General features: G+C 38.5%; 1 protein-coding gene across 1 annotated transcript in view; it reads right to left on the bottom strand.

Moving 5' to 3' along the window:
* Positions 1-20,708, bottom strand: part of Zzef1 (zinc finger ZZ-type and EF-hand domain containing 1) — a 127,214-nt gene that overhangs the window by 103,780 nt on the left and 2,726 nt on the right. Inside the window, exons 2-6 of the mRNA XM_033762734.1 lie at positions 18,287-18,393; positions 7,831-7,975; positions 3,925-4,119; positions 1,805-1,976; positions 515-714 (exon numbers count right to left, since the gene is read on the bottom strand). Of these exons, the coding sequence (XP_033618625.1) occupies positions 515-714; positions 1,805-1,976; positions 3,925-4,119; positions 7,831-7,975; positions 18,287-18,393 (819 nt within the window). The remainder of the gene's footprint in view (positions 1-514; positions 715-1,804; positions 1,977-3,924; positions 4,120-7,830; positions 7,976-18,286; positions 18,394-20,708) is intronic.

Genomic DNA, 20,708 nt, shown 5'->3' with positions numbered 1-20,708 from the left:
TTATAAAACTATGTATAATCCTTTTAAATAAAAAATGTGTATATTTATATGTGGATGTCCTTGCATGCTTATACACATATTCACATAAATACACAAACACAAAAAAAGGTTTGAAGGAATCTATACTAAGGTAGTCATAGTGACTATCCTTGGATATAGGATTTTGAGTATTTTTGTCTATTTTTATTTTTCTAAATTCCCAATAAGCAAAAAAAAAATAATTTTGTTTTTTTTGTTTTTTTTGGTAATCGAACTCCAGCCCTTGCACTTGCAAGGCAGGCAGCAGAACCACTGAGCCAAATCCCTGGCTCTAAGAATAAAATATTTTTAAAAAAAGGCTTTATTACTTTTTTCTAATTTTTAAAAACACATAATAAATGAAATAATGATCATTTTGTGTACATCAGGAGAAGCAAATCAAGTCTCAAAACTAAGAGCTTCTCCAGTTCGGAGGTCCTCATGCTAAAAAATATTAATTTCCTTCTTCTTCTCTGCCTCCCCTTGTTTGACTTACAGAGCTGACTGATGTTGGCATTTTCCAGTAATGTCACATAGCCAGTGACATTGCTGGGGATGTGCACATCTCGGACTTCCTGAAGATCTCCAGCACTCCTCCCCACAGCCACTGTCACCTGCTGTGGCATGTAGCTCTGGTCAGTGGCAGCCACTGCAATAGACAAGTGTCTAAGCACAACATCTGGCTTCATTTTTAAACTGAAAAACATAGAAAGCAAAAGAAACAAATGTTTATATGGTTTAAGAAACAGCAGGCCCAAAAATTCCATCTCAGAGATCTTATATTTGGTATATCCAAAGACTGATTTTCCTAATAGCATTTAACTTGAAATGCTAGCTGTGATTTTTCAAAGTTCAGATGACTTTCCCAATTCTTAAAAAGCCTATCAGTTCAACATTAATCTTATCTTTCCTATAAAGTTAGTAGTAGAGGCAGAAAGGGACAATATGAATATCCTAAGAAAATTCCAAGAAGCAAATTATAAACTACATCCCCCAAAACTGAGCATATTCCTTCATCTATAAACTAGTTAGATGGCTAAAAGTCAAATGTCTCCTCTAAAAAAAACAAAACAAAATAATTATTTCTGTTTCCACCAACTGAAATTAGCCCATTTTCTGAGGGAACTGGTGAAAATTTATACAGCAGCTTCAGAATTTCTAGAAGTATCAGTTTACTATCATCAATTCCACCCCAAGATTCCTAAGCATACCGTTTTCTCTTCAAAACTAGCCAACTCATAAAATGAATTTTTTAAATATACAGAAGGGATCTTAAAAAGTATGATAATCATAGATGATATAAGAAAATTACTTGCCCCTTATAACTATCCTGAGAAATTAATAAAAGGATTTCAAATCAGCACAGTATCAAATGCTAGTTCCTCCTATAGAATATCTAGAAATTATGTTTTGTGAACGTACAAGCCAAGTTACATGACTTAACATACATAATTCCTTTTATTTGATTTCTTTTCTTATTTGAATTTATTTATTTACTTATTTGTGTATGTGTGGTGGGTTGAATCCAAGGTCTTCACACAGAGCTACATCCCAAGCCCGTTTTAAAACTTTTTTTTTTTTAATCTTGAGACAGAGTCTTGGTTAAGTTGCCCAGGCTGGTTTCAAACCCAAGATCCTCCTGTCTAAGCTTCCCAGAGTACTGGGATTATAGGTTCCTTCTATTTGATTCTCAAAACACCTTCACAGACAGCTACTCAAGATAAGGGGGAAAAAAAAAGGCAGGTAAATAGAAAACATTCCAAAGTGATGAAAACAAATCACACACCGAATCCAGTGTGAGCGGGCACTACCATCTGACTGCCAGTAGGATGATGTTTCTCCATTTGTCATCTTGTCGATGTCTGCGGGGTTGGAGGATGTTTCTATATAAGCATAACATTTTGTAACTGACTTGAGTTTATCCGTCTCTGGGCTTCTGGTTAGATCTCCAGGGCTTTCTGTAGGAAAAACCAACTTATCACAAAAAGTCTCTGACAAAGGGGGGAAAACAGTCATTTAAAATAATAACAGAAATATGTGTGGCACTTAGGCACTAGAAACAGTAATGCTTCTTAAATACTCCTTCCAAAGAACCCACTGGCCAGTGGGCCAGTGTTGCACCATTATCTCATTATAAATGCAACACTTAAATTGATCAGTTTGCAAAACCACGTCAAAAGAAGAAAATGATGCCTTACATTTTGAATTTACATTCCTTTAATTATATCTAAGGCTTTTTAAAGCCACTGGTGTTTTTTGGGGGGTTTTTGTTTGTTTGTTTTTTATACCAGGGATAGCCACTGGTGTTTTTGAGTATGCTCTGGTCACTTTTCTATTTTCTTTTGGGTCACTACTTTATCAATTCATATATTTTACACACATTGCTTATGTACATACATGCACATATAATAGTTAATATGGACTTAAGTATTTACTATGAGCAAGAAAATTTTCCATGCATTCTTTATATATTAATTCATTTTAGAAATCAGGAAGCTAAGGAAAAGAGTTAAGCAATTTCCCAAGAGAAGAGTTACTAAAAAATACAGTGAAAAATTATAGTGAAATACATGTATGTTATAAAATATAAAATTTCACTTGTGTTCTGATGTTTATATTTTTTTGCTGGAAAGAACTTTAAATTTTCAGCTGGGTATGGTAATACACACCTATAATCCCAGCATTCAAGAGGCTAAGGCAGGAGTATGGTAAGATCAATACCAGCCAGGGCTGCACAGAGATTTCAAGGCCAGCCTGGACTACATAGCAAGACCCTATATCAAAAAACCAACCAACCAAACAAACAAACAAACAAAAAACTTTAAATGTTCATATAGTCTAATTTAATTATTTTGTAGATTCTAGATTTCATGCCTTGCTTAGAAAAGCTGTCCTGTGTCAGGCACCATAGCTACTCAGGAAGCTAAAGCAAGAGGATCGCAATTATCAAGACTTCTTTGCAAAATAAAAAATTTTAAAAGGAGTAGGGATGTAGCTCAGTGGCCCCTGGATTCAATCTCCAATACCAAATCATCCAAAAAAAAAAAAAAAGTCCTATACTTTATAAAAGTGTAACTATTTTCTTCTGGTACTCTTATCATTTGCCTTCTAGTTAAACTTTTTGATTCAGCTAAAATTTATTTTAGTACATGAAATGGAATGAGAATCTAGTTTTATTTTTTGTTAAAGCAGCTAACTAGCAGCTAACTCTACTAAATGTTGACAATTCACTTTTCTAACTTGATTTATAAGACTGGTTTTATCTGGTTCTCTGTTCCCAAGTGTACTTGGGGTTATTTCTGGACTCTTATTATTCTCCTTAGACAGGTCTCTATACATTATTAACCTGTTATCACCGAATGAGTCTGTGGTGGCTTCCCCCATTTATTCAACAAATACTTCTTGAGTACCTATTACATGACAGTTTCAGGTGATAAGGATAAAGAAGAAAACAAGAGAGATAAAAATGCAAGTAAATAAATAACGCTATGACTTCATATAATAAATGCTTTGCAGACCACTAAACTTGCAAAGGTGGACTGGAAACATAGCTCAGTGATAGAGCACTTGGCCCTGAGTTTGATCCCCAGTACTGGAAAAAAAACCAAACTGTAAAGTTGATAATGACCAGAAGGTTGGGAATGGTGGAATGGAGAGGAGCATTGATCAGACAGAATAATAAGGAAAGGCATCCCTGAGCAGAGAACTAAATGATGATAAACTAAGTTGTGTCAGGAAGGAAGATAAGCAGGCAGGCCTTCTTATGCTACAAACTGGTTACTACTATATTTTCAGGGAAAAAAAAAAAAAAAAAAAGCAGGGAGAAGGATCAGCTCATCCTATTAATAAAAAGTAGGCTTTAAAAAAAAAATGATGGTAAACCTTCCCTTTTCATTTTGCACATACCTTTTTCTTTTTGTACCAGTTGATCCAGAGACTCTTTAAGAACTGAAGACCGCATAGTGCACATGTTATTACAGTGGTCCAACAGTGGGTAGGGAATCACTGTGCTAGAGATTCGATTGCGATGCAGGAAGCGCAGTATCATGGATGAGTGAACACCAAGGCCCTCCTTTGACTCTGAAAATATGTCTATGAAACCTGAAGAGACAGAATCCATTTTTGGTGTTTTAGGGAAGCCATCACAATAATTTCCACATTCCCGGGGTGGTGACCTATATTAACTGGCTGAATTAAATGCAGCCATTAACAATCTTCATTGGTATTTTCAATTGTTATAATTTATCATCTAAATAAGTTTAAAGAAATGAACCACTAGCAATCTAAATTCAAGAATTTCATTTTAGTTAAGCAGAATTTTAGAAGTTGAACAATAATTGTTTTAACCCAAACTTTAAAAATGTATGAGCACTTAATTATTTTTGTTTTGTTTTGTTTTTGGTATTTTTTGAGACAGGGTCTCACTATGTAGTTAACGCTGACATGGGACTCGCTATGTACCCCAGGCTGGTCTCAAACTCACAGCGATCCTCCTGCCTCAGCCTCCCAAGTGCTGGGATTACAGGCGTGTGCCACCACACCTGGCCTTGAGCACTTAAATATTAACCAGAAGTTTTTAAAGAAGTTTTTGCACATAGGATATAGACTAGGATTAAAGTTTATGCATTAGAGTAAACCCTTTTTACTCTGTTTTCTTTTATCTTGAGACAAGAGTCTTGTTGTATAGTTCAGGCTGGCCTTGAACTCATTATGTAGCCCAGGCTGGCCTCGTACTTGCAGTGACCCTTCGGCCTCAATGTCCCAAGTGCTGAGATTACAGGTGTGCACCATCATGCCCAGTCACAACTACTTTTAACTAAGCTACACAGTACTATAATAATGACAATATAACCAGTGCCATTACCATAATTATACATTTATACTTTGTAAAGTTCCTGCACATACATCATTTTATTTGGTCGTCACAAGGTGAGGGGGTAGGCATGGAAAGTATAGGTGTTCTTGTTTTACAATTGAGGGAAATGAGGCTCAAGTGACACACCAAGATGTCAACAAGAAAGAGAAGGACAGAAAACACCCCCTTTCAATTTCTCCTCCAACCGTATCAGGTCTTCCTCCCCAGTTTGATCAACTTCTGGCTGCAGCATCTGCTCAGATGTCCTACTAGAATGGATGAAGTGGCAGCCCTGACTGCCTCTCATGTACCATTATCCAGGTAATCTTTTTTTTTTTTTTTTTGATACCGGGAATTGAACTCAGGACCCTGTGCTTGCAAGGCAAGCATGGTGCCACTGAACTAAATCCCAGTCCTATCCAGGTAATCTTATGAAGACACAGAACAGATCACATCTACTGCTGTATAAAATCCTTCCCTAGTTCCTCATCTCCTACATTAACATGCTTTGAACTAAGTGCTCAGAACCCAGGATTGCTGGGATTAAATAAAGCAAGGATAACTTGACACTCAGATACATTTGTAAATTTTGGAGAAGGTTTTTTGATAAACTGTCTAATTAATCATACATAACAAAAAAGGACATATAATTTTATCATTCCATGAATTTTAACAAACTGACGACACCTACCCAAGCAGCACTCAGATCAAGATTTCAGAAATCTCTAAGGGGAAGTTTCCTTTAATAGTAAAACAAACAGATTCACTATAGTGGAATGAAACTCTGCATTAATTTTTAAGGTAAAACTGGAAGCTAAGGAGAAATTTTGTACTCAAGCCTATTTAACTATATGTCCCACCCAGCCCTGGAGACTGCTGATTTCCAAAGACTAAAAAGTCTAGGCAATCCCTTTCCCCTCCCACAGGAGGACCCAAGCCTCACATTCATGACAGTGCTGAAGCTGCATTAGTTTGCTCGGAATGCACTTCAAAAAACAGCCTTATTCCTACAATGGGAAGTATTTTTAGAGGGCAAACTATTTAGTAAGCGAATGAATCTGGTTCGATGAATTCAGTGAAGATGCTGTTTCTCTTTGAAGCAACAATACAAAGAATACACAAGGAACTAATTTTAGTGTGAGAGGATATGAGAAAGGGGGACCAGGAAACTGAGATGCCACCAGAGGTGATCTCAGCTTAAAAGATTTTCCCTAAGACTGTGAAAATATGATTCTTTTAAGGTGGGTGTTGACAGAAAATTTCCAATAGAAAGTCCTAAGTCATGAGCCTGATATGTAAGCACTGTGGGATCCAGAGATCCTAAATTTTTCTCTGCCTACTCACCCCTCATCATAGGCACCCAGCACAGTAGTGCAATAGGTATTACTTATTAGCGGACTCACTGATCGACACCCCTTTCCTCTCCTCCCCCAAATCTCTCTGAGGTATCCACATAAAGCTCCTGATGCTGTTCACATGTTGCCAATAAAGGTGGGAGTAACATATAAATGCCAAGATAAAAGCTAGCTAAGTGTAATTAGAAGTATATTTTTTAACTACCATGAAACTAGGAAAAATGTTAACATGTACAGACTACCTATAATGTGCAATAAAAATAATATAATTAAAGACAACTTCAGTAGGAACAGAAATGTGCTCTTAAGACACAGAAACTATTCTGCCCTAGCTCAGTGTATCACTTCAGCGTGAAGCCAGAGGGGCCAAGAGCAATCGGGTTTACATTTATCTATCACATCTATTTATGATACCAAGTGCATGCAGCAGGAAACATTCTTAGGTAATATAACCTGAGGCAAAAAGGATGATGTACAAATATTTTTGTTTTTTACCTTTCAAATTCAACTATCCTCTTGCTAAGAAAAAAAAAGTGTAATTTTATTCTGATTCTGTCTTTACATGAGTCTGCACCCCTAAAGGAAACTATGCAAAATCAAAGGCCAAATTTTCTCTTATGTACAATGTAGAAGCAGCAATTCTTATTTTTAAACTGTTTTTATTTTTAAATTTCATAGTAATAGCTTTCTAAAACAAAACAAAAACATGAAATTCTTACTAAGTACCAAGAAAGAAAAAAATTTCAAATGTGAGGACACAACAAAAATGAGAGAAATTCCCTTCCTCATGGGGCTTGTAGACAGAAGTAAAGACAGACATTTAATAAATAACTGGGCTGACTTATTAATTACAATGGTGATATGCTGCAAATATAGAAATTCAAGATGCTAAGAGAATATAGAGTAGGGGACATGGAAGACTTCTTAAGAGAGCAAACAGGGGAATCCACTAAGGAAGTCAGTCCCTTTTCTGTTTTTTGGTACCATGGATTGAACTTGGGACCTTGAACTCATGAGGCAGGCGGCAGAACCACTGTACTAAATCCCTGGCCTGAAAGTAAGTCTCTTGACAAAGGATCATCATAGTAGAAATGAACTGGGCATGGTGATACAGGCCTGTAATCCCAGCACTTGGGAAGCTGAGATAAAATGATTATAAATTTCAGACCAGTCTGAGTTACATACTGAGTTCCAGGCCAGCCTGGGTTATATAGCAAGACTATCTAAACAAAACAAAACAAAAAAAAGCCAGGCATCGTGGTGCACATCTCTAATTCCAGTGTTTGGGAGGCTGTGGCAAGAGGATTGTTGTTGGTTAAAGGCCAGCCTGGGCTACATAATGAGTTCAAGCCCAGCCTGAATTACATAACGAGGCCCCCATCTCCAAAACAAAACAAAACAAAACAAACAAACAAAAAAAGAAGTAGAACTGCCCAGACATCATGGTAATGGAGAATGAGATAACCATACCAAAAGCTAGTTCAGTACTTTTGGGGGAGCTTACCTCATGGTGTCCACAAGCTTGCCTAATTGTAATTGGCAATACAGCAAAGTTCATTTTGGTTCTGAGTAGTCTAGTGTATGCTCACACAAGGGCCTTACCTGGAACAAGAGAGCAGGCTTGCAACTGTCTGATGATGTGGCTCAATTCCCCTTGAAGATTGGCTCCACTGGAATTCTTGAGGGCCTCCAACATGTTCTCAGCATCAACTGTACCATCACCCTCAGCATCAAACTGGGCAAAAGCCTACAAGGTAATAGATGTCAGAAAGTCAGACATGTCCTTATTCTTTTTAATACAATTCTCAAGACCAATGATTTTTTTTTTTGTTTTTTGTTTTTTTTGAGACAGGGTCTCACTATGTAGTTGAGACTGACCTGGAACTCACTATGTAGCCCAGGCTAGTCTCGAACTCACAGCGATCCTCCTGCCTCAGCCTCCCGAGTGCTGGGATTACAGGCCTGTACTACCACGCCTGGCAAGGACCAGTGATTTTTAAATTTCATTTTATTGTTTTGGTTGTAAGAAGAACAATCCACATATGTCATTCAAAGAAAATTCAGGTCAGTAACTCATTGTGCTTTGTAGCACATATGTATATAAGTATACACACATATACAAATTTATCATCTTGTCTCTCCTCCATGAGAGTACTTCTGCCCCTCTTCACACAAATAATTTCAAAAGGAAGCATCCCCTGCAATTTTTTTTTAACTGGTTGCAGAGTGTTAAATATAAAGCAAGAATCAAGTTGGCTTAGGGTAATATCTCAGGTTTTTTAAACACTCTTTGAACACAAAGGCTAATGTGTTTTACTTGCTTCACAGCCCCTTTTCCACTAACCTTTAAATATAATATACCTTGTCCCTTTCCGGTGTGGGACCATCTATGGAAAATGGTACAGCACGGGACTTGGTATGAATCCTGGTCTGTCCCTATGTGTGACTTTACATGAATTTCTTTACCTGCAGAAGCCTTAGCTTCTTGATCTGGAGGATGGAGCAGATATGACTGAACTCACAAGATGCTGCCCAGATGAGAAATAAGTGAGCTGCTAGCAGTGCAAACAGTGTCCCCCCTTCTTTAATCTGCAGCTTTGGGTGTCCCTGATTCCACTCTGCTGTCAGAGCCTCCAAAACCTTCTTCACAAAGTAACTGCACCCTCTCACTGGATCACAAGTTCTCCCTCACCACGGCTTCTGTTCTGTTGCTCTCAGAACATGCACTCACAGACCTCTTCATCATGAAATACTCAGGAGTCTTCTACCTTTTTTTTCCAAATAAGCCTCTCTCTTCCTTGTAACTCCTGTCCATTTTCCTTATTTTTCTGCTCTGTAAAATATGGGAATATCCCATTGAGATTTCATGACTGACACAATACCCCTATTTTTATCTCTTTGTAGGTCTTGTAACAGTACAACATTCAATAGGAACACATGCAAATCCTTATGTTTGGCCCCCAAAACCATGGAAATGAATATAGCATGAGGGACAAAGGACTTAAAAGTGAAGCGTGAAGGAAAGATTATAGCATTCTTTTTGCTTCTATTCAGCCTAACAAAATTATCTAAAAGCTAAAAGGATCAAAGACTACACTAATTAAGGTATAATGTTCAACAGGAAAGAAGGTATTTTTGTTCTATTGTTTAGACACAATTAGGAAAGCTGAGTGAAGATACATACCAAAAGGAAATGGAGAGCAGAGGAGAAAAACCATGACAGAAGACTAGAAACTACGCTGTGGTCAGCCATGTAGGTACAGTGGAAGGACAATGAGCTCTTAAATATCAACACTTTTTTGTTTTTTGTTTTTCTTTCAAGTGTTGGGAATTGAACCCAGGGCCTCCTCATGCATGCTAGACAAGTGCTCTACCACTGAGCTATAGGCCTGGAGTGCGGAACCTTTACAAAGGAGGAGAATGACAGGAGTAGCAGAATTCTTCTCTTCAAATATAACAGGAAATTGGAGCTGCGGATTTAGCTCAGTGGTACTGTTCCACCCTCCCAAGCTCAAGGTCCTGGTTTGATCCCCAGTACCGCAAAATAAATAAATAAATAAATAAATTTTAAAAATGGGGAATATTTTGCTATGTAGGAAGAAGGGAAGCAGTAGCTCAAATTAACTTCATTAAATGGAAGTTTAAAGGAAGAATTTATTATAAAACTAGAATTGTTTGTTGCCAGTGGGATACAAAAATTAGGAGGCTCTGGAAGGGAATGTCCACCCTGTCCTTCAGGACTTCAGAGTAACAGGGGACAACCAGCCATCAAAAGTGTTCAAAGAAGTCATACTGAACAAATGTACTTACCTCTCTCCCCTTCCAAAATCCTACTATGGGGCCTGGGAATTTAGCTCAGTGGTGACGCCGCCTGCCTCACAACCACAAGGACCCGAGTTCGATCCCAGGTATCACAGAAAAAAAACCAAAATCCTACTATGATATTATAAAGAGATTTGATGTATTGTTTTTGGTTTTTAGCACATGGTGCACACCTATAATCTCAAGTACTTAGAAGGCTATGGAGAACATAGTGAGACTTTGTCTGAAAAAAAAATAAATGAACAAAAGCACAATGACGAGACTAGGAAATGATGTTAAGAGTTACAAAAGAAGCCAAGAAACAGATAGATGGGTAGTGCCAAGTTGGATGATCCAAGAAGTGGAATCCTAAACTGGGAGTTGGCAACAGTAAGGAGCAAGGTGCTTTACATTGCAGGAATTGGTAGCAATAAGCACTGCTGAAAGTGGAGCTGATAAGTGAAAAGTCGGTTTTAGAAAGCAATTAGTAATTACTGGATAAACACTGAGTTTTAAAAGTTTTATTTTTAATGTTGATCTTAAAAATACACATATAAATGCTGATCTTCAGGGATCACTGGGTGGTTTTTCTGAGACAGGGTCTCACTACTTAGATCACTATGTAGTCCAAGCTGGTCTTGAACTCTAAGCGATCTTCCTCCCAAGTGCTGGGATTATAAGCATGCACTACCATGCCTGGTGGGTGTTTTGTTTTCAAGATGAAAGGATAATTTTTTTTTTAAAAAACGAGTTCCTACCTTTTAGAAATACATAATAATGTATTTGTAGGTAAAATGATGTCAAGATATTCTTCAAAATAATTTGGGTGGGAGAAGAAGAGACAGGTGGGGTTTAGATCAAATAAATTTGGCCCTGAGGTGGTAATTATTGAAATTAGTTAATAGGTATGTGGGAGTCATTCTATCTTTATCTTCTTATATTTAAATTTTTCCTTAGGGAGAAAAAAGGCAGATTCCCCTCTCCAATCTTGGTAGAAGCCTGAGAGTTGATTCTCTAGAGAGGACAGATTAAGGAAGTACCAGACACATCTCAAAGTGAGAATACCATACTAAAAATAGGGGGCTTGATGTTTACTCATTAGTGTTTGTAGATTCCCCCAGGGCTCCCAGAATGTTAGCAGACTAGTCTCATTACCTACTAGGCAGGAGACTGGAAAAGTCTTCTCTGAGAATACTGATGAGACCAAGGGAACAGACCTACAGATCCTGACATGGGACTTTCCCAGTGAAAGGGCCCAGTTAACTCACCTTGCAGAGAAGTTCCCTAGTTGACAAACCAGACACATACAGCATCCAGGCTTTGCATCCCTCTTTGTGTGTGTATGTGTGTGTGTGCATGCGCTCACGCACCTAGGGCATTCTCACTGAGCTACCTCTCTAGCCCATTCATTCATTCATTCATTTATTCACTGGTACTGGGGATCGAACTCAGGACCTTGCATTTGTGAGGCAGGCGGTGACACTAGTGATCTAAACCCCCAGCCCTAACCCTTTTTATTTTTTAATGAGATAGCATTTCACTAAGTTATTCAAACTGGGCTTGAATGTGAGATCTTCCTGCCTCAGTTTCCCAGAGTGCTCAGATTACAGGTGTGTGTCACCATGCCTGGCTCCTAATACCCCCACCCTGTCATCCCATCTGCATACATTGTTTTTTTTCCTTTTGTGGTTCTAGAGATTGAACTCAGGGTCTTACACATGCTAGGTAAGCACTCTACCACTGACTAAGCCCAGCCCATAATCCCTAATTCTCCAGCAAGTGGATAGCCCAGAATCTCTAAACATTTGAGAAAAGGCTTAATATTAAACACAGGAGGGCCGGGGATTTAGCTCAGCAGTTTGGTGGCCTGCCTTGCAAGCGCAAGGACCCGAGTTCAATCCCTGGCACCTAAATAAATAAATAAATAAACACAGGAAGAGAGGGCTAAGGATTTAGGTCAGTGGTGGAACATTTGCCTAGCATGCACAAGGCCACATGCTCAATCCTCAGCACTGCAAAAAAGAAAAACAACTAGAAACATAGAAAAAGCAACTAGAATGAATGTGGTAGGATTGTGCACATTTGGCATATTGATAGTTTCTCTGGCAACCTCATGATTTCTTTAAATTACATGCTTGACTTAATTCATAGTCATTTGTTTGGGAAGAATATTACATATCTATTGGTGTTAAATTCTATCATTATGCTTATAAAAATATAATAAAAATAAGTATGAGATATAATGAAACAGAAAAATCTGATCTTTAAATGTGAATTTTTTTAGTTGCTTTTGGATTTCAAATATGAGTATATTTTTTTCTGTGGGAAGTTTTCTTAGAAAATGTAAGTGGTACAATCAACAAGTATATGATATTTATCATTTCATAAAACCAAGGAGTTTACAAATCATACAATTTTGAGGACAGTTTCTCAACTATAATATGTAACTTTGTTTTATTTATAATTACATTATTTCAAAAATATTATAAGAAAATGAGAAAGAACATAATATTTGAAGATGTCAAACTAATGTATTTCGATTAGTCTGTGTTACATAAATTGTTGTTTATTTCATATCCTTTTTTTGCTGTCATATATATGTATAGTTGAAATTTTTATTCAGTATCTTCATTTCTTGTTATCATGTATCTTTGCAATCTTTAATTAAAAAAAAAAGAAAAAGCAACTAGAAGAAAAGAACAACTATGTAGGAAGAAGAAAACTTCAAAAGGATGATCAACATTTTCAGAGAAATGTTTAAAAGATATTTTTAATATAAGCTTTACTGAGGTATATAATTCACTTACCATAAAATTCACCGTTATGGGACTGGGTATTTAGCACAGTGGCACCACGCCTGCCTCACAAATGCAAGGTCCTGAGTTTTATCCCCAGTGTAGGGGGCAGGGAATTCACTCTGTTAAAATGTACAATACAGGGCTGGGGATTTAGCTCAGTGGTACCGCTGCCTGCCTCACAAGCACGAGGTCCTGAGTTCGATTTCCAATACCAAAAAAAAAAAAAAAAAAAAAAAAAGTACAATATATTAGGTCTTCGTATATCCAGAGCTGTGCCACCAGCAACCATCACCAGTATGGCGGGAAGGCATAACGCAACCATGAAAGACTGGGATACTATTACTAAAAAGAAGATATTGAGAAAAATTTTAAATGGTTTTTAAAATTAAAATATCCCCCCAAAATAAAAATCTCAGTAGGAAGGTTGAAAGGTCAAGTTAAGTAAAAGGTCCAGAAAGTAGAGAAAAAGAACAAAATGTTAGAAATTGGAAGAGACGAAAGAATGAAAATTAGGGGACTGGTTCAGGAAGTTCAACTTCCAAATTCTATAATGTGAGTTTGAGAAAGATGGAACATGGAAAACAGAGGGGAGGAAATCACAATAGTTATGATTCAAGATAAAATTCTCCAAACTGAAGGATGTGAATTTGGAGACTAAAGGAGCTGAATAACCTATACAACAGAAGAGAACATATCATAATGGAATTTTGTAACAGTGAGGGAAAAGATAAGTTCCTACATGCAGAAAAGAGAAAGTTTCCTCACAAAAGCTCAGGATGGACTCAGAGTGAATTCAGTAGTCACCATGAAAGGCAGAAGGCAATGACAGCAATGGCTTAATATTCTTGAGGGGTTCTAAACCCAAAGTCAATACTCAGCCAAAATGCTAGACTAAAAACATACCATTTTCCAGGCATGGTGGTGCATGCCTGTAATCACAGCACTCAGGAGACTGAGGCAAGAGGATTGGAGCAAGTTTGAGGCCAGCCTGGGCTACATAGTGAGTTCAAGGCCAGCATGAACTACATAGTGAGACCCTGTCAAACAAACAAGCAAAAAGAAAGAAAAAGTTAAGCACAACAAAATATAAGAAGTGTAGGGATTTAGCTCAGTGGTGCTGCCGCCTGCCTCACAAGTGCAAGGTCCTGAGTTCAATCCCTGGTACCAAAAAAAGAAAAAAAAAAAAAAAAAAAAAAAAAAAAAAAGAAAGGGGACAAAATATAAGAGGTGAGGAAGGAGGATGCATAGAAGCATAGTATCTATCCATTTTGAGGCCCAGTGGTGTGAATACTACAGTCAGGTAATACTTCCTAGGGTTTCAATATTATAGCATACTGAGGAAATAATATTTGTTATTTTATGACTCAAGATCCAAGGGAGTAGCACAGCTGTAACCCATTCAATTGGAAATGACACACAGATTAGGTAACTCTAAATTAATGTTTGAGTACCTGCTAGATTCTAGGTACTGTGCAAAACATTTTAAGCCGGGCCGGGGATTTAGCTCAGTGGTTCGGTGGCCTGCCTTGCAAGTGCAAGGACCCGAGTTCAACCCGCGGTACCCAAAAAAAAAAAAAAAAAAAAAAAAAAAAAAAAATTAAGCCTATGTCATTAATTTCCCATAATAATAATGATACTACTAATGCTTCCTTTCATAGCTCTACAGAGAGGTCAGGAAACTTAGGCCTGAGGCTTTACAGCTGGTCTTGAATCAAGGCTCTAAGATTCAGTTCTCTTTCCTTTGATCAGAAACCCTTTGCGATTCTTTTTAGTCTAGAATTCACATGCTCAAAACCTCTTATCTCCAACCCTTTCTTCTACCCACTCTCTATAGAATTTGCACTCTACAGAATTTGCACACTGTACCTGCTGCCCAGGTTAACTCCTATCAAGCCTATGAGTGTGCCTTGCTCTCTCTAAATCTCAAAGTAGCACTCAAGTTCTAGTTCCAAGAAAACTTCTACACTTTCAGGTGCTATCAGCAACTCCAACCACTGTCTGGTTCACAACTTCCCATGCAACTCCTAGTGGGTATCATGAATGTATTATATATAAGCAAGACTATAAAGTTGATGATATTCTTGTTATTTTTAATATATTCTGTCAATTACAATAGCTTTACTAACAGCTTCCCCCGCAAAATGTGTAATTTCCTAGCACTCCATAATCATCCTTAAAGAAATGTTTGGTTACTACCTTGTTTCATGGGACTTCACACAGCAATTCATTCATCACTGAGAAGCAGCTATTATACATATATACCTAAGGATGTGGATACGAAGATGAATAGGGCATAGTCTTTGCCCTCTAGAAACCCTGGCCTAATAAAAGACAGATTGGTAAATCAACAGCAGCAGTGTAATAAATGTGATTATAACAACAGAAGTTAACACCATAAACTACTATAAAGACTAAGATTTAATGAGCACTTACTATGCACCAGGCATAGTTCCAAGTACTTCACTTGAACTAATTCAACTTCAACAACCCCCAAAATAGATACTACTGTTTTATTAGTAAAAAGCAGAGAAGTATTTTGTTCAAAGTCACATGGTTAGTACTGGCTAATGATGGTACTTGGATGTGAAACCTGTTCTATCTGATTCTGGACCCCACACTAGCAACCACAGGCCAACTGACAGTGTAGAGACCAGAGGCCCAAGAGGGAATGGGGCATTCAGGGAAAATGACACAGAGAAAGCAGCCCTAAAACTGAGCTAAAATAAATAACTAGGAGTTCAAAAGTATAAAAAGAGGCCAGCTCAGGTAGAGGGGACGCAGTGTGAACACAGAGACGGAATGCATGGCAGATGGTGCAAAGGATAAAATGCCTTCTGTGGCTGGAAAGGAAGCAGGGTTAGTGGATGGAGAGGCGGACAGAGCTCAGAATAAAGAAATTCTAGAAGACCGGATGAGGAACTCAGATAGTACAGTAAGGGCACTCTGGGGCCACTGGAAAATATTAAGGGTTGAGAGGGCAGATGATCCTAGATCTATATAGGCCCTCATATTGGAACGCACTTAAGAATCTCTTAAAGCCTTTGTGTTTCTCCAATGTCTCTGTAAGTGGTCAGCTACCTTTTGTTACATAAATCAGTGATGAAAAGCTCCTGTCCTCTGGTAAGTACTGACAGCAATAACTCTCTTTTCCTACAAGGAATGGAAATCTGACTCCCAGAAGTTACCAGTCTGCAGGGCCACTCAGACCACATCTGACCCATCTACCCCTCAGACCACTGGCAATAGCGATCGTGTCTTCTGAGTCTCTACCAACTCCTCCATTCCTTCAACCAGTTCTCATGTGGAATGGTTTTACACTCACCTCACTGTAGTTGCCCCCTGTGGGCTCCCTCTAGTTTCCCAGTAAAATTCACAGCAGAGCTTTTTACATTTTACTGGCTGATCCACCACAGGAGTATATTTAATTGCATTATAAGAAACACAGTGTACATATACTTGATACAAAAGCTTCATGAAACAGTGCAACTTTCTTTCATCAAATATGACGTACTCTGATATTTTCTGTTCCACTCTATTCTGTTTAATTTTTTTAAACATGTAGGTTAAGACTTACTTCATATATTTCCAACCCATTAAGGAGATGGTTTGAAACACACTGCTTTGGAAAATAAGGCCAAAAATTCGACCAAGTGTAGATTATACATTTGGCATAATCTAACAGTACAAAATGGAAAAGTCTATACTTTGTCTCTCTAAAAACTAACGAACTCAACATCCATCTCCATGCAACTGTACTCTGATCTGCTATACTCTTCTTTTCCTCCTGTGATTCAGTCTTTCTCCTATAACACCTTCCTACTGGTGCTCTGCCATCCACCTGGAACTAATCAGGCAACACCCAAATGCAAACATTATGGCAGGCATGTGGAGAGATAAGAAATGTAATAGGATCAGACTGCTAGGAAACCTGCATTAGAGTGTGGTGCCAGATTTACCACTTACACTTTCTGACACTTGGGATAAGCTTTGATTCTCCTTAAGTCTCAATTCCTCATCTTGCTCAACCTTTCTTCCCCATTGCTTACTGTATGAATCAAAAGGACCACGAACAAGGCCAGGCATGGTGGTGCAAGCCTGTAATCCCAGTACTCACGAGGCTGAGGCAGGAGGATCACTGAGAGTTTGAGTCCTGCCTGGGCTACGTAGTGAGTTCAAGGCCAGCTTGAACTACACAGGGAAACTTGTCTCCAAAAACCAAAAAGAAAACAACAACAAAAAAAACGCACAAAGGACCATGAACAAGATAATACAAAGTATACTTTAAAAAATTGTTAGTACAATCTAGACTGTAGTATGGTTCCATATTACAGATAAGAGTCAGAAAAGTGGGCTGACTGGCTACAGACTTCCATCCATAATGGCTTGAAGATAGCATCAGGCAGCATGAGGGTTCAGACCCTCATCCAGTCCTGTTTAACACTCTTAACCATTACTGAGATCAAGACTGCACTGCAAGGCCAGAAAGTTAGCAGTTAGCTAGGTGCAGTGCCTGGCAACGCAAGGTCCTAAATTCAATCCTCCGGTATCGAGAAAAAAAAAAAAAAAGACTGCATTGCATACATGAGAATGAAGACCAATATCATCACAGACCAGCACTGTGGGCTTAGACAAGCAGAATGTAATGTGCTGGCATTTATGAAGACTGCATGCTGGATCAACTTAAGAGAAACATACTCCATCAGGAGTCAAAACAACTGCATCTAGACAGTTTCACCATTGGCTGACTGGGCAGCTCACTTATCCGCTTAAGGCCTCAATTTGTTCATCTGTAAGATTGTCTCACATTCTTAGTCTAAAAATTTAAAGGGTTGTCACACAGCAGCTGCAGCAAACATCATCAGAGAAAAATAACACTACCTGTCATACCATTTATGAGAATTTAGTGTGCCAGGTACTGTTCTAGATGCTTTACATGAACTAACACATTAATCCTGACACAAATGACATACAGCAGATATTATTCTGCTCATTTTACAAGTAAGGCCACTGAGACATAGCATTGTCAAGTAAGTAATTAAGGTCATAAGCAGGTTGTGACCAATTCTCAAGCCCAGTCTACAGAAGAGTGGTAGAATGGGCAGACTCAGAAAACACAAAGTCACTGGCACCATTAACAGGCAAACTACATATTCAGTCAGGATGCTATGAATAGAAGGGAGAAAGTTGTTTTCAAGTAATGATTTACAAGGTCCCTACCAGCTCAGATTCTCAAATGCATGCCAAAGGAGTATCATTCCCAATGTGCTCTCTCTCAATATATTTGCATGTGCTGTGCCTTTTAATGGAAATAACCCTTTCTTCCATTGCCAGACAAATTCTTCCATTCTCTCATGTCTTGGTTCAGTGAAGCCCTTCTCAAATGTCACACTACTGCTAAATGCACGGCCCTACAAAGTATAGAGGGCTTTGGATCGAGCAAAGGGCCATCTAAATCATACCTCAGATATGCTTGAAGCTGGCCGGAAGAGGGTGCCAAGGTGGGAACTCTTGAAGAACTGAGAGACGGAAGATCCACGTTCAGGATAAGGCAAGTGTCCCACCATTTAGCGAGGGGCTTATGCAATGGGGCAGACAAAGACAAGGTCAAGAGTGAGTCAGGTTGATCTGTGGGCTCCAACCCACTCACAGGATATGTGTTTTGCCCCTCAGGCAGGGAGGAACGGAGGGCTATGAACTGACGATAAATGCTTGGATCTGCTGTGACTTTATAGTGTACAACATATACATTGTCTTAGAAGTGTAGAGAATAAATGCACATAATTCTATTTGTACATTTCTTGAGGTGATAGCCATTCCAAATTAGTTGATTAATGCTTATAACACGATAATATCAAGATAGACTTTAAGGCTTTTTTCCAAAGCTCTTCTAAAACCCTACAGTGACTAAGAATCATTTTTAGTTTTCACAAAAACTATATTTAACTGTTGCCTCCAATGCCAAGAAATATCTTGTTAGTAAAAGGCTGTGGACTGAAGGTGAAATGCTCAATGCAATGACTAACACTTAATTTGTAAATCACACTGAGGGCACTACAGGTAGAACACTTCCTGAGCACTGGCCACCAGCCAGGACTGTAGCAAGATAATGAATACAGATGAATCAAAACTGCCCTCACCTCACAGCTTACAGCCCAATGTATTTCACAGTACAGTAAATTAATGAAATAAGATCTATTCATTTTAAATTCTCACCTCAAAGTTATCTGCCATCAACCTTGAGCTCAGCATTTTGTTCTGCCTAAAGCCTTCCTGATTTTCCAGATGTACACTATATTAAGAGCAAAAAAATCTAATCTCTAGTCTCTGATGACAAGAATTTAATTTTAACTCTCTCTTCCACATAGGAATGTATTAAATATTACTCCCTGTGAGCAAACGAGAGTCCTTGTCTTAGATCACACCTACCATGAGGAAAATGTGTATTGTACTATAAAATGATTAGCTTTCAGACTTTAGGTCCATAGTACAACTTCAAGAACTTGTTTATGACACCACCTCAAGGCACTGAAGTCACAAGAATGTGAAAGGAAGCCAGCTAGGTGGACAAGGATAGCAATGAAAATTACGAGACCAAAGAACAAATGTTATACTTGGAAAGTGTTGGCATTAAAATAATCAATCCCGTGCATCAATAATAATCTTTTCTACCATGCTAGCTCTCATAAACATGAAGGGAAGGGCCAAAGACTTAACTCAGCAGCACAGCACCTGCCTGGCAAGCACAAGTTCCTGAGTTCCATACCCAGTACCAAAAAAAAAAGGAAATAACTCATCATTTTAGTTGCTACTACAAAGATATTTTGTTTTTATAAAACCCTTAAACTTGTATCAAAATAGTACATTTCCAGAACTTAGATGTAAAATCAACAATGTAAATTAAATATGTAAGCATACAGAGAAATATATACCTATTCAAGTCAGTTATGTAGGAGTCATCTTTGATTTCCTTCTCCTTCTAATCCTCTATCCACATCCCATGTCTTAAGAACTGTGCTGAGCCAGGGATGGTGGCATATGCCTGAAATCCCAGCACTTGGGAGGCTGAGGCAGGAGGACTGCCACAAGTTCAAGGCCAGCCTGAACTACATAGTGAGACCTTGTCCATTCTGAAATGGTCTCAAAGTTGTCTAATTCATATCATCTTTCACTCCCTAGCCCTAGCTGCCAAACCTCTAGACGGTAACAATAGCCTCTTAACTAATCTCTTTGGATTGATGAGCCTTTTTCTTCATCTTGTTCTCTACAAGGAAGCTAGAATCATCATGGTACTTGGCTTAAAACTCCAATTTGAAAATTCCTCAACAGGATGCAAAGGACCTGAGTGTCTGGTCCCTGACTACTTCTCTAGCCTCATTCTCCTTCTCCTACAGTCTATGATCTAGCCATGTGTGTTAAAGACTGCTAAGAGTGACCCTGTATTTGCTCTCCTCTTCTACAGTCATTAAATCTTGATTTTTTTGGCTGAATATATGGCCATTGAAGAAAGATCTTTTTCTTGGATAGCTAAGTGTGGCCAGGTGATTAAATCTGGGCCAATGGGATGTATGCTATGCCCTCAAAAGGGGGCATGACTCTTTCCTTTTCACTTTTCCACCTATTGTAATGTAGAAAGTGAAAGCAGGAGGAGGCACCTGGCTCACTGAATAGAAGGTGTCCACAGAGGCAGAGTGCAGGAGATGGATGAAGCCAGTTCCCTTCTCACCAAAATTGCCACATCTTCCCCGAACTGCCTCCTGGACTTTTACATAAGAAAGCAGCTGCTGGGCCAGGGATTTAGCTCAGTGGTTCCACCACCTGCCTTGCAAGCACAAGGCCCAGAGTTCGAACCCCGGAACCAAAAAAAAAAAAAAAAAAAAAAAA

Source organism: Fukomys damarensis, unplaced genomic scaffold, assembly GCF_012274545.1.
Source record: "Fukomys damarensis isolate Sample0158 unplaced genomic scaffold, DMR_v1.0_HiC HiC_scaffold_13, whole genome shotgun sequence".
Taxonomy (NCBI): domain Eukaryota; kingdom Metazoa; phylum Chordata; class Mammalia; order Rodentia; family Bathyergidae; genus Fukomys; species Fukomys damarensis.
Note: the sequence above shows the minus strand (reverse complement) of the source record. Positions and strands in the feature narration are given on the sequence as shown.